The sequence below is a fragment of the Trachinotus anak genome, unplaced genomic scaffold (assembly GCF_046630095.1).
Source record: "Trachinotus anak isolate AG129_WGS33_773 ecotype Australia unplaced genomic scaffold, CSIRO_AGI_Tana_v1 ptg000001l, whole genome shotgun sequence".
Classification (NCBI taxonomy): Eukaryota; Metazoa; Chordata; class Actinopteri; order Carangiformes; family Carangidae; genus Trachinotus; species Trachinotus anak.
In genome coordinates this window covers 17,446,981-17,459,484 of record NW_027273852.1, presented here as the reverse complement: position 1 = coordinate 17,459,484, position 12,504 = coordinate 17,446,981, and the positions used below count along the sequence as shown (strand labels likewise).

The 12,504-nt window shown below is 44.2% G+C and overlaps 1 protein-coding gene across 2 annotated transcripts in view; it reads left to right on the top strand.

The window, feature by feature from the left end:
* arhgap20 (Rho GTPase activating protein 20) overlaps positions 1–11,133 on the top strand; it is a 99,813-nt gene extending 88,680 nt beyond the window's left edge. For both annotated transcript variants that reach the window (XM_071481437.1, XM_071481429.1), the window contains exons 12-15: positions 253–362; positions 944–1,133; positions 7,366–7,480; positions 8,794–11,133. In XM_071481437.1, coding sequence (XP_071337538.1) covers positions 253–362; positions 944–1,133; positions 7,366–7,480; positions 8,794–10,490 — 2,112 coding nt within the window. In that variant the 3' untranslated portion in view covers positions 10,491–11,133. The remainder of the gene's footprint in view (positions 1–252; positions 363–943; positions 1,134–7,365; positions 7,481–8,793) is intronic.
* Positions 11,134–12,504: the final 1,371 nt, after the last annotated feature.

The following is a 12,504-nucleotide window of genomic DNA, read 5'->3' as shown; positions in this document are numbered from 1 at the left end:
ACTCAGATCTTGATTACTGAGCTCAAGGTCTTCAAGAGGTCAGAGAACAAAAAAGATGAACAGTTGGGCCTAAATACAGTACAAGAAACAAAGACATAATTTTAACAAATGTAAGGTCAGACATCTAAAAATCTAATGATCTGCTAAATGGAAAAGCACTGCCATAACAAAATAATTATTTGATAAAGAAAATAACCATAAGCTGTAAGACATGTTAAACCTCAGCTCATTCAAAAATCTTCTTGCATACAGGACTTCCTGCGAAATATCCCAGGCAGCATGTTGTGTGTGGATCTGTACGACCAGTGGATGGATGTGATGGAGGGGGAGAGAGGGGAGGAGAGGACGCAAGCTGTCCAGAGGTAAGAACTCTCTCTACAAATCCTAAAAAAGCATCATATTTAATGCCAAAATCCTGCTGTTAACGTAAGAGCTGTCTCTTTCTCAGAAGTACACAAACACACACACACACACACACACACACATAGTCACACAGAGTTTCATTCTGCAGACAAATTAAAGGAAAGACCTGAATAAAGGAGCGTTCTGGAGGCCTGCGGTGGCCCGACACCTTACTATGGCACTTTGTTGGTTTTTCCTTTAATTACACCCTGTTTATGTCTAGAGAAGGAGAGGAGGAGAGAGACGAGAGAGAGAGGGAGAGGAGGAGAGAGAGGGGACATTGCTTCACATCCAAATACAACAAACTGAATTCCTTTTGCTTAAGAAAATAAAAAACAAGTAACGTGAAAGCAACAATGAAAATGTTAGGGGAGAAATTCCTGTGGAGCCTGAGATCAGCAAACAACATAGCAACACACACACACACACACACAGATGCACACACACACCCACACACACACACTGTGAGAACAAGAACCAGGGTCATTTTCCATCCTTTCCTTCACTCGAACCTTCTTCTTTTTCTCCATCACTCTCTCAGGTTGCTCCACCTCTTACCTAATGAGAACCTGCTTCTGCTGCGACATGTGATCGCCATACTGCACTGTATCCAAGGCAACGCCCACGACAACCAGATGAATGCCTTCAACCTGTCTGTGTGCATTGCTCCCAGCATGCTTTGGGCTCCATCACCAAGCACCCCTGAGATGGAGGGGGAGGGCACCAAAAAGGTGAGGAGAGAGAATAGAGTTTTTTTTGGGTAACAGAGCTAATTATTCAGTCTCAGATCTGGCACATGAATAAATGCACTGGAATATTAAAGGGGCTAGTTGTAAGTTTTGCTATCGCTACATAGCTAATGTTAGCATTAACAGCTGTTTACTTACCTGTCTGGGACAAGCGATACAAGTTCAGGATCAGACTTCATATCTTTACTTACTATTCGCTGTCTCCAGAGGTAGAAATCAGCCCTCTTGTTTTGCCTCTATTCCTATGACTTCTTTTCTTGTACTGAAGCTAGCATGCTAATCAGCTAATTCCAGCGCGATCAAACTGTCTCATCACTTTCCGATACCGAGTCACTGTAGCGTCCAGTCTGACCTGAGGAAGTAGCTGCTCAGAGGACGTATTATAACCTCTTGTCTCAGAAACACATCAGTGACTGAAGCTATTACCAAGACTGATCAGTAAACAGCTGTTAATGCTAATGCTGGCTATGTAGCAATTGGATAACGCTCCCAGACAAGAAACAGACCTGCACTCGACCCTTTGTAAAGCCAAAAATTGTTGGTTATATCTTTTGTTTTTGTACAGATTGAACAATCAAGCTAAAACGTAAAAGTCAGTGGGCTTCAGAGATGCTGGCAGGCATATTCATTTACCTTCAGACAGAGCCAGGCTAACTGTTCCCCCCCTTTCCCTATTCTGCATGCTGCACTAAGCTAACTGACTGCTGACTCCAGCTTCCTATTGAATGTACAGACATGAGAGTGGTATCAGTCTTCTCATCTAACTCTTGGCAATAAAGCAAATAACTGTATTTTGCAAAATGTCAAACTCAGCAACACTGAGCTGCTTTAGGTGTGTGTAAGTGTGTGTGTGTTAGAGAGGTTCGCTGAGGAATTTAACATTTCAGTGGAATAATAGAAGCAAACTGCTTCAACGCGAGCGTGTATATATGAAGCACATGTGATCAGACTCACGGATGAGAGTTTGACAGACAGGTAAGAAACTGCGTTTTTTCTTACACACACACACACACACACACACATTGTGCATACTGTATGCAGCACATACGTGCTCACATGCACACCCTATCTCTGTCAGCCTGACAGCCGTCTGTCAGCAGACTGCAGGTTTCCCTGCAGATGCAAGCGTAGACCTCCAACCGGGAGCTGACCCACTAATACACAGCTGTAATGCACACACACACACACACACACACACACAGACACCCACACTCAGTCACGTTTACCTGTCATCACGTACAATCACTCATGAACTAAAATCACAACATTCTTCCTCTCTGCTGAGCCCGAGATCCCAGAGCTTAGAGCAAGACGAAACAGCTTCACAGTTTCGCGCCGGCTTACTCCGAAGCACACAGGAAGATAAATGCATCTCATTTACTACTTAGAGAATTATATAAAGGGTTAGTTCTCCCAAAGTACAAAATCACACTTTTTCATGTAGTGCTATCCACCCATACAGAGAGCTTTGGGTTTATTTACTCAGCTTTTGTTGACCAGAAATATATTCAAGGTGTCCTGGTTTTTGATTATAGCAGCCACCTGCCAGCAAGTCAGAAATTGCAGTTAGTAGTAGTTGTTAGTCATAGTTTGTTGTGGTCTTCTTGTGAACTGTTTCTGCCACTAAATTTCTGTTGAGTGTAATTTTGGGGATTTAAAGTTAACCGAACAGTGAAACAACTTTGCTCGCTCTCGCTCCCTCATTTGTTGGTCAGCCAGACTAACCTGATGTGACTCGATTCAGTAGCTGCAGCAGCCAGAGCCCACAGAGGAAGCCCACCATCGCCCACCATCGCCCACAGTGTAGTCACTGAGACATAAAGCATACAAAGCTTTTGGATTTGTGGTCTCTTTGGAAAGTTACAGTTACACACAATCACTGTGGGTGGCTGGTTTGCTTATCTCTTCAAGTGTGTGTGTGTGTGTGTGTGTGTGTGTGTGTGTGTGTGTGTGTATGTGTGTGCGTTCTCCCAACTTCAAAGAGCCATTTGAGGGTTAAGACTTGGTTTTAAGTTAGGGTTAGGCATTTAGTTGTGATAGTTAAGGTTAGAGTAAACGTCTAGGGAATACATTATGTTAATGAGTGTCCTCACAAATATAAAGGAACCAGTGTGTGTGTGTGTGTGTGTGTGTGTGTGTGTGTGTGTGCTTGGGGTGGCTGAGGTTCATTGAGAAAACATGCAAAGAATTTCCTACAGAATCCTGAGGCCAAGTGTGTGTTTTAGCAGAAAATTGTGTTGCTGAAACAACGCTCTCTCTCTGTCACACACACACACACACACACACACACACACACACACACACACACACACACACACACACTCTTGTCAGTACAAGCACCCTCAACACCCGCAAATACCTAAATATCTCTTTCACAAACACTCCCCTGATAACACTTTCCCTCTCGCACACTGCTTGTTTGTGTGCGCGGCCTGAGCACAGACGGCCCCTTTTTCTGGGAAAAAACTTTAAAAAATAACAAAGTGAGATTTCGACATTTCCCCCCTTTGCGGTTGGAACCAGGGGCCAATTTAAACCAGCGTGGGCCCCTGTCTGTGTAATGGCTAGTTTCCAGCCTTGTCTGGAGACATGTGAAAGCTCAGTTTTAGCCCGTTCAGTTTAATCTCTGCGTCCCTCCTCCTTTCATGCAGCGTATAATTTAAATGTTTTTGGCTGAACGTAGCTGTTTAGGAGCTTCTGGGGTAAAAACAGCCTTAGTCTGTGTATCACTCAAGATGGAGACAGAGAGATAAATAATCTAAAAGAAGCTTGTTCTTCAAATGTGGACTAAGATTTTCCTTTTCTTCTGCTTTAAATTATTTTTTAATCACAGTGACTTTTCTACATCACGTTTCCAGTCTGTGTCCAGTGGAGGAAGAAACTGGTTGCTGGATGTGTATGTTGACTGATGACCTCAGAAATACCCAGAAATGGCCCACCAACACACAGCTGTGACATCTGTAAATGCACACACACGCCCACGCGCACACACGTGCAGATAGCGTATAAGCTCCATGTATCCCGCAGTGGTGTTGTATAGTGTTGCAGTCCACTCTCAACCTGCGTTCACACTACAGACAGATATTTTGTGAATGATCTAAAGCAGTCAGGTGAATTTTTCCTGTTTTTCTCAATGGTTGAGAGAGAGTTTGAGATAACATATCAGTGGGTTAAAGGAAAAGAAACAGCTCTGAATAGGCTGCTGATGGATGGACGGATGGGTGAAAGTCTTCTGCATGCCCACAGGCTTTTTCGAACAGTGCTCTGCATCACGTAGCAGCCCTCTCTGCCTGACAGTGAGGAATGCTGAGTGAGCGATTGAAGGAGAGCAGGAAGGCCAAATTAAAGAGAGAGTGGCAGGTAAGAAGAGAGTGAATCAAGGGGGAGAAAGGAGGAGGGGGAATATGAAAGTGGTGAAAACAATAGAATTAAAATGGAAAGGAGGAGGTAACAACATGTTATTGTTCCTTTAATTATTTTTGAGCAGACTTTTCAGTCAAATAACACAGGCTCACTGGTTCTGGAGAATGTGGCATATGTGAAGATTATAGATCTAGTCTAGCATGTTTTTCAGCTCATTTTCTATGTTTTTTTTAATTATTCGCTGTTTTTAGCCTCACTGAGTAGATTCAGATACATCCCACTTAAAAAAAAGCATCATAGACACAACAGGTAGTAATGCTAAACTTTTATTGGAGCACTTTCTCTGATAGAAGATTGTTTGGCAGTACATTTCTACTGGATGTGTCACGGCTCACATGCAGCGGTTGGCGGTTGCTGTGCAGTAACTATAGATTAGCATCTCACTCTTTAAGTCAGACATGTGAGCCTTGAAGCTAAATTCCTCTGTAGTTATGGATTCGGGTTTGATTGGGCTGCCTCAGGTCTACAGTTCGAGACTGTCCTCGTCAACAGCACCGATGATGGAAGTGTAGGTTCAGGAGTATTTTGCCAAGCATGACTCAATTTGTAGTTTTTGGACCTGTTTCACAGAGATGTAGACATTAAAATACAGTTAAAACACAAGTTAAATGTAACCTAGAAAAAAAAAACCTTTCACTTTCCAACCAAATTTACCCCAGTTTAAGTGAAACATGAAAACGTTTGAACTGTAAATATTCAACTCAACTGACAGACTGATTAGGTAATCTGTACCATTGATTACCCACTGTTTTATTGGTAAACACACACATACCAGTTGCCAGATAAATGCCTGTCAGATGATGTGCTGTTCTTCAGATATCAGATGTCACAACAACATCTAAAGGTCAAGTTATCTTTCCTCTCATCAGAAACACGTTTATTCTCTTGAAAACAAACACTGAAAAGCCTCTGTGCTGTTTTCAGTGTTAAATGAAGGTGGACAGTGAAGACGGAGTAGCTGTAGCGAATCTATATACCTGTAGACTTCAGTGGTGGTTTCAGCCATGCTGGATGCAATGAGGAACAAACAGACGAGACATCTGTGCATCCATATTTGTTGTGTAACTGCTAACTGGTGCTGCAGTTTATGGAAAGCAGATCTGAGAATTACCCATAATCCAAGAGTGTGGCCTCAGGGCTTTCATACAGCAGCCATTAGTACGTGTGCTCTCTGAGGAGAAATGAGCAGTGTACGTGCAGAGCAGATAAAACCAGGAGGAACATTGTGCATTTGCTGTCTGCTAACAAGTGTCAGGGATTAACTGTGCCTGGTTGTTAGAGTAAAATTACTGTGGACCCCATTAAATTACATAACTCTGAGAATACCACTCATCTCCCATCATCTGCCAGGTACAATGAGAGCAACTGGGCCATCAGAGGTAGCTTTAGTACACTACTAAAAACAAAAACCTCCATCTGATCAAGAAACAGTTTGGTTTTTATTGGAAATAGTTCATTTTAAACCAGATTTTTTTTCGCTTGTTTTAAGCAAGTAAGATTTACATATCTTTATCATATGCAAAATGACTTTACAGTGTATCCTGGTTGTGCACAGTGTTTAGCCAGACAGACTCACATGGATGCTGCACACAGATATGATCAGACAACATCTGGCCCGCAAACATACAAACAAACAGGGAGGCCCTAATGTCTGTTTGTCTCCGCTGTCTTTTCCATGGTGGCACAGAGGCAGAATGACGGCAGGAAAAACATCTCATTTGTAAATACAACTGGCAGATTTGAGTGGAAACTTTCCACAAACCCGAGGAGGATATGACGCAGACTGTTTGTGTCGCAGGACGTCATGTGTTTGGTAAATTTTGTCTGCTGTGTTTAAGAGGCGGTGGTTTCAGCCAAATAAAGTGATTTGTTTGAGGACACATTCCAGCTGAGCTGATAATACCCATAAAGCACAGACACTGTCGGCATGTTTCAAAACTCAGTCGTGGCTGTGATGTTGGGTATTTGTATGATGATTAATACAGTGATATGAATTATCATAGAAGACATAAAAACTTGTGCTCTCAGAAAAGTTACTGTCAAAAACTCCCACACTTGGATTCATCTATCGTTCCCAGCCCTGGTCATTCGACAAGCATTTGAGCAAGCGATAATCAAAGCCAATGCACGTCATGTATTATTATCAGGACATTATCCAGGACTGGAAAAGAAGGAGTTTGATGTTTTCTTGGTGGGTGTGGAATGCAAATACTTGTGTAGGGGCTGGAGGGTCGACATCAGTGCAAACAAATGAACACTAACTTTTCTCAGAATGATAACGTTGGACAGACACACACACACACACACACACACACACACACACATACACAAATAAAATTTTTGAAACTGATATCATAAAGTTATTAAGGTCACAATGTCACAAAATAAAGGAGGGAGGGGCAGCTGGTTTCAGAACGCAATCAAAACCAATCTAATGGATGTTAAAACGTTCACAGACAAGGCAGTGATTTCCATTGTGTGTGTGTGTGTGTGTGTGTGTGTGTGTGTGTGTGTGTGTGTGTGTGTGTGTGTGTGTGTGTGTGTTCGCTTCAGATCTGTGAGTTTGGTTTGTGCTGACACAGACACTTGGAAACTGCATGTTTGCTGAATTACTGCTGAACTTTGGCTGCTTCCCCCGAGGAACCGCTTCAACAAATGAAGTTCTGCCTAAACAGAATCACACTTTCATCCAACTGTACAACAATGAAAATAAATCGTCAGCAGCTTGCAGCAAAGCAAAGCAAAGTTAAAAGAGTTTGTGCTATAAACCAGGTGGCCTCTCTCCCTGCAGGTGTGCGAGCTGGTCCGCTTCCTCATAGAGAACTGCAGCAGCCTCCTGGGAGAAGACGTCACCACGCTGTTCAGAAGCTTCACACAGAAGAGCAGCAGCAGCGACCATGGATCAGGTAACTGAGAATCGGCATGGCAGAGGAGAGATGAAACCAACCTGACTGTGAAGTATTTGGCATGAATGAATAGAAAATGAAGAGAAGATCGAGAGACAGATAGAGTTTGATAGAGCTGTTGTGAAGATGGAGGATGGAAGTCTGTGGATTTGACTTTTACGCTCTGTTCTTTCATTAAACCACTGACATGACAAGCACAGAGTCCATCACATCATTTATATCAGCTCACAATCCCAACAATGACATTTCTAATTCAACTCTGTTATAAACTTGTGGAGACGAAGTGTTGAGAAGGGCTGAGTCAGGAACATGACAGGAATACTGTGTCTATTATCCTCAGCAAAAGGAACAACAAAGGAAATCTGAATATTCAGATTTTTAAAAGTCTTTCAAATTCAAAATGCCAGATTGTACATAAAACAGACAGAACTACTGCAACTATATGCACAAATTTTAAATTATGCAATTAAATGCGTTCTAAGTCAGTTTTTTTTCAGTTTTCAGTCATAATACATGCAATGACCCAGATTATATCTTCTTGTAGCCCTCACATTAATTATGAAGGTCACACTCAGGGTCTTAATCAAAGTGTGTATGTGGCTGAGCAACAGATCCTTGAAGTGTACCAACAATGCTTTAGTGTGTTGCACCTAAATAAGTCGGTGGTTTGAGAGTGAGTAGCTCACCACGTGTGTGTGCGTGCGACTGAATGGCCGCGGCGCTTTCAGCCCCGTTGATTGGGGTCAGCAGATCGACCTGCTGTAATTTCAGTGATTACCGGGGTCGCAGGTGCTGATTAACACAGCACTGAATCTCCTCATTCATAAATGCCGCCAACTTTCCTCTTCTCCTCGCTCTATAAATAACCACCCGAGGTCAAGGAGCACACAGCGGGACGGCGCTTTGTCCTCTGTTCTCTTTCGTCTCCAGCAGTGAACTGTGACTGTGTTCATTCAGCTCAGGGGTCAAGATCTGATCTTAGTTTCTCTCAGACTGCTCTCAGCTTTTTCAGAATTTGGAAGATGTTGCATTTTTCGGTAGTGTTTGGACAGACATTAAGTTGCAGGATACTTGCATGAAAGGGGATGTCTGTAAAAGCTTTATAACTGAAGAGCTACTTCACCATTACAGATTACTTTGTGTATTTTGTTTGCTAAATTATTGTGTTTTTCTGTGTTTTTTTTTGTATTAAATTACCTTGATTTTAATTTGACAATTCCACAGTTTGTTTAATCCAAGTCTAAAAAGTCTCCTTTTTCTCCTCTTCCATCTCCCACCCTCTCTTTCTTTCCCCTCCATCCTTCTCTTCCAAGATGTGTCGTCCTTCCAGATGAACGACTCGTCCTATGACAGCCTGGAGAATGAGCTCAATGATGACCCTGAGTCTCCCTACCAGGAGCAGCTGCCACTTCGTGACAAGGACAAGCCTGACAGCCGCAGCCGTGACTCTGTCATAACCCTCAGCGACTGCGACCCTGATCCTGACCTGGAGACCGACCTCCAGCTTCAGCTCCCCCCGCTGGCCAGACCCAGGAGGTTCAGCCCCGCGGTTCGACAGCCTCGCACCCGCCAGGCCAACTGCCCGCCACAGGGTCCCAGGAGGCTGAGGAGGAGTTCGGAGCCTGCCTTGGCCCTGGCAGGCACGCCGCCCTCAGGCACAGTGACAGTGCATGCTGATACCCATTGCCTGCCAGTACGGAAGGCGAGCTTTGATGCTGCCATGGAAGGGGAGGGGGAGGATGAAGTGTTTCTGGAGCAGGGGCTGAACGGGCTGCAGCTGAAGGAGGAGGGAGAGGACGCATGTGAGAAGGGAGGAGCCAAAGTCCAGAATGGTGGATGGAGGAAGGTGAAGCATGCCCCTCCGCCTCCGTTGCGACTGGATGCCAGCTGCTCCAGTCTGTCGTCACCGGCAACCTCACCCACAGGCTCCTCCCTCAGCTCTTTGGACTCCGCCTTCTCACAGTATTCTACCGACTATGCCACCAATGGAGTGATTCCATTGGTTGAGCCTACCCCTCTCCTTCCTGGTCGGCCCCAGGTGTCACCCAGGGGCTCCCCCCCACAAAGGGAAGCCACATCTAATTTTCCACAGCCCACCCAGCCCCCTCGGACCAGCCAAACCACCACCCACGCCCATGGCCTCCATCCTAACATGTGGCTCAAGAAGGACCGCCACCTGTCACTCAAGCAGCCTGATAATGGACACGCAGAAGAGGACTTGCCTGCAGTAAACGGGAAAACCAACCCAACCAGTAACGGCTGCTCCGTCGGTGCCCCGGAGGCCGCGGTAGTGAATCAAAACTGCAAGCGGAGATCCAGCAGCCCTCCCTCCTACCAGCAGGCTCTGATGCAGCTGCAGCGCAGCCGCTCCCCTTTCTATAAGGGGACTGAGAAGCCCCTGACTGTCAGAGAGCTGAGGCAGCTCCACGACCAGACCTGTACCTACAGACCCCCAATCCCAACCTCTCATAACAACCCCAAACCAGCCACAGGAAGTGAGGTGACGCAGAGGCTGGCTGGAAATGAGTGCGTGCAGCCCCCACAGGGTGTTTTCTACGGACAGAGCGCCACCACTCTGGTCCTCCAGAGGCAAAAGTCACACTCTCTAACTCCAGCTGTGGAGGAACACAGAGGGAGGAGGACCCTACCCCTCCCTCGCAGAGCATCTGAACCTACCAAGGTCACTGCAAACTTTAACCCCCCCTCCAGCCTCACCCTGAACAGACTTCGTATTTCAAAGGGTCAGACGCAGGGTGGCGGCCTGAGAGTGTCAGATGTGGAACCCAACCACACTGAACCACGTTTCTGCCTGTCTCCCTCCGCCACCCGGGCTGTAAGGGACTACTTTTCCTCGCAGGATCAGGAGGATGCAGATAGCTGCTTACGGAGGAGTCAGGAGGTGGCACTAGCTATAGTGCAGGGGAAGAGGGAGTGGCAGAGCAGGCGGTGCAGCGACCCACGAGTGGACGACTTCGAACAGCTTTTCTTTGCAGAAGAGTCATATGTGTAAATAAGAACATTTTGTACAGGCAGAGTGTGTATGAGTGATTTTTACCTGACGTGTTACTTGTATACAACTGTTGTCATTACTGATGTGATTATATTCCTCCTTATTCACCTTTTTCCTTCTGGCAGCAGCAGTTAGCCCAATACAAGAAGGTGTTGCAGTTTACTGTAATGGTACATCCGATTACCGCTTTCTGTTCCAGTCATGACAACAATATGGCTGCTTTGACTCCTGTGATGTTTGCTGCAGTGCCAGAGGAGGGAAGGACAGATGTCTCCACTGTACAGATTATGTTGATGGCAGTTGTACCTTTTTTATGACCAATTGCATCTGTTAAGTGAACTATTCCTCTTAAAGTGAAGTGTTTATACATCTGAATCGGTGAATCAATAGGGTCGGTATTTATTCATATGAGCCGAGTTTCCAGACACACAGCACCCACTGTTGTCCTCTGTAGCTCTGGTTTATATCTCTGTGACCTGGGTGGGAGGGGAGCAGGGGCGGAAGACTAAAAAACTGTCTCTGTGTGTGTGTGTGTGTGTGTGTGTGTGTGTGTGTGTGTGTGTGTGTGTGTGTGTGTGTGTGTGTGTGTGTGTGTGAAATAAAGTCAGAGTGCTGCTGAACATGATGTGATTATCGACAGCCTGTCCATAGCAGGAATGTGAGAAAACTTGTGCCACTGAGGGAGAAATCACCCAACTCTTTTAGTCTCACAAGAATGTCAAGGACACAGCCTGTTGTGTGTGTGTGTGAGCGTGTGAGTGTGTGAGTGTGTGTCAAGTTCCAGGTGAATGCAGCATTGAAAAACAGTTTCTCCAGCTGTTGTACGCTTGTCCATAATAATATGATATTTTTGTTCCAGTGCTCATGTCCTTGCAGTGCTGATTTCTTAGGTGACACCACGATAAATGACCTTATTTCACTGTGCATTAATGTACTGCAAAGTATGTAAATACATGCCTGTAGATAGGATATTCTTAGCACCATGTGAGAGCAGTTTTAATGAGTATTATCACAGTGTTTTTCTGAACTTAACTTTTCCACAGGATCACACACTGGAATAAGGCCATTGTCACATTAAGTGTTGCCATTTTAAATGGTCTCAAAATGTACTTTATTCTGTATTATTAATATTATAATTCCTATCTCCATTACAGTGAATTGTGTTCAACGTGTATAGCTCTGCATATTTATGATACAGAAATATATAAATATATATAAATATATTATCTTGTTCCTCTGGTATGTTGTGTTGTGTGAGAAAATCATGTGTATTTTTGTACATGCCAATTCTGCTGCTGCTGCTGTCTCTATAGAAAGTATATTTGCTACAAAATGCACTTGTATTTGTATATTGTGTACATCTGATGTCCAGTGCTCACAAGAACAAAATATTATTGATTTTAATAAATGTTGCTCTTGTGAAACTACTTTGCAGATCAACTGTGGACTGTGTGTCTACTTGAAATGTTAAAGTTTTGTCGTCTCTGGACTATATCTGCAGAGACCTGGGGTCCAGGGGAGAGATTAAGATTATACTGTAGTTCAGACAGAGACACTTGTGTTCAGGAAGTTGACATTTTTAGCAAAGACTGTGGTCTTTGAGGAAGTTCTTAAAGAATCCAAGAACAATTCAGTGACAGAAAACTAATCACCCCTTAAGAAACACATACTCGAACATTAAGTTTTAGTGAAGTCTTCAGTACTTCAGGCTTTAACCCTGAAGGAGGAGGTGAGGCAGAAAACATTGTTGTCATATCAGCAGACTAATATCGAGAGGTGTCACTTTATTATTTCTGGACTGTACATCTGTAGGGTGTGACTGGGTGTTATTGGTCAGCTGGTAGCCAAGCAGCTGATGAATGAGCCACTCATGGTGAAGCATGAGTGAAGCAGATAAATAAAATAAAGATAAAGATAAAAAAATCTTTATTAATCCTTTGGGAAATTCAATTAGAAAAAAAGGAAATTCAGCAGATGCATGCCTGACTTAAGTGCTCTGCCTGAAGGAGCAATA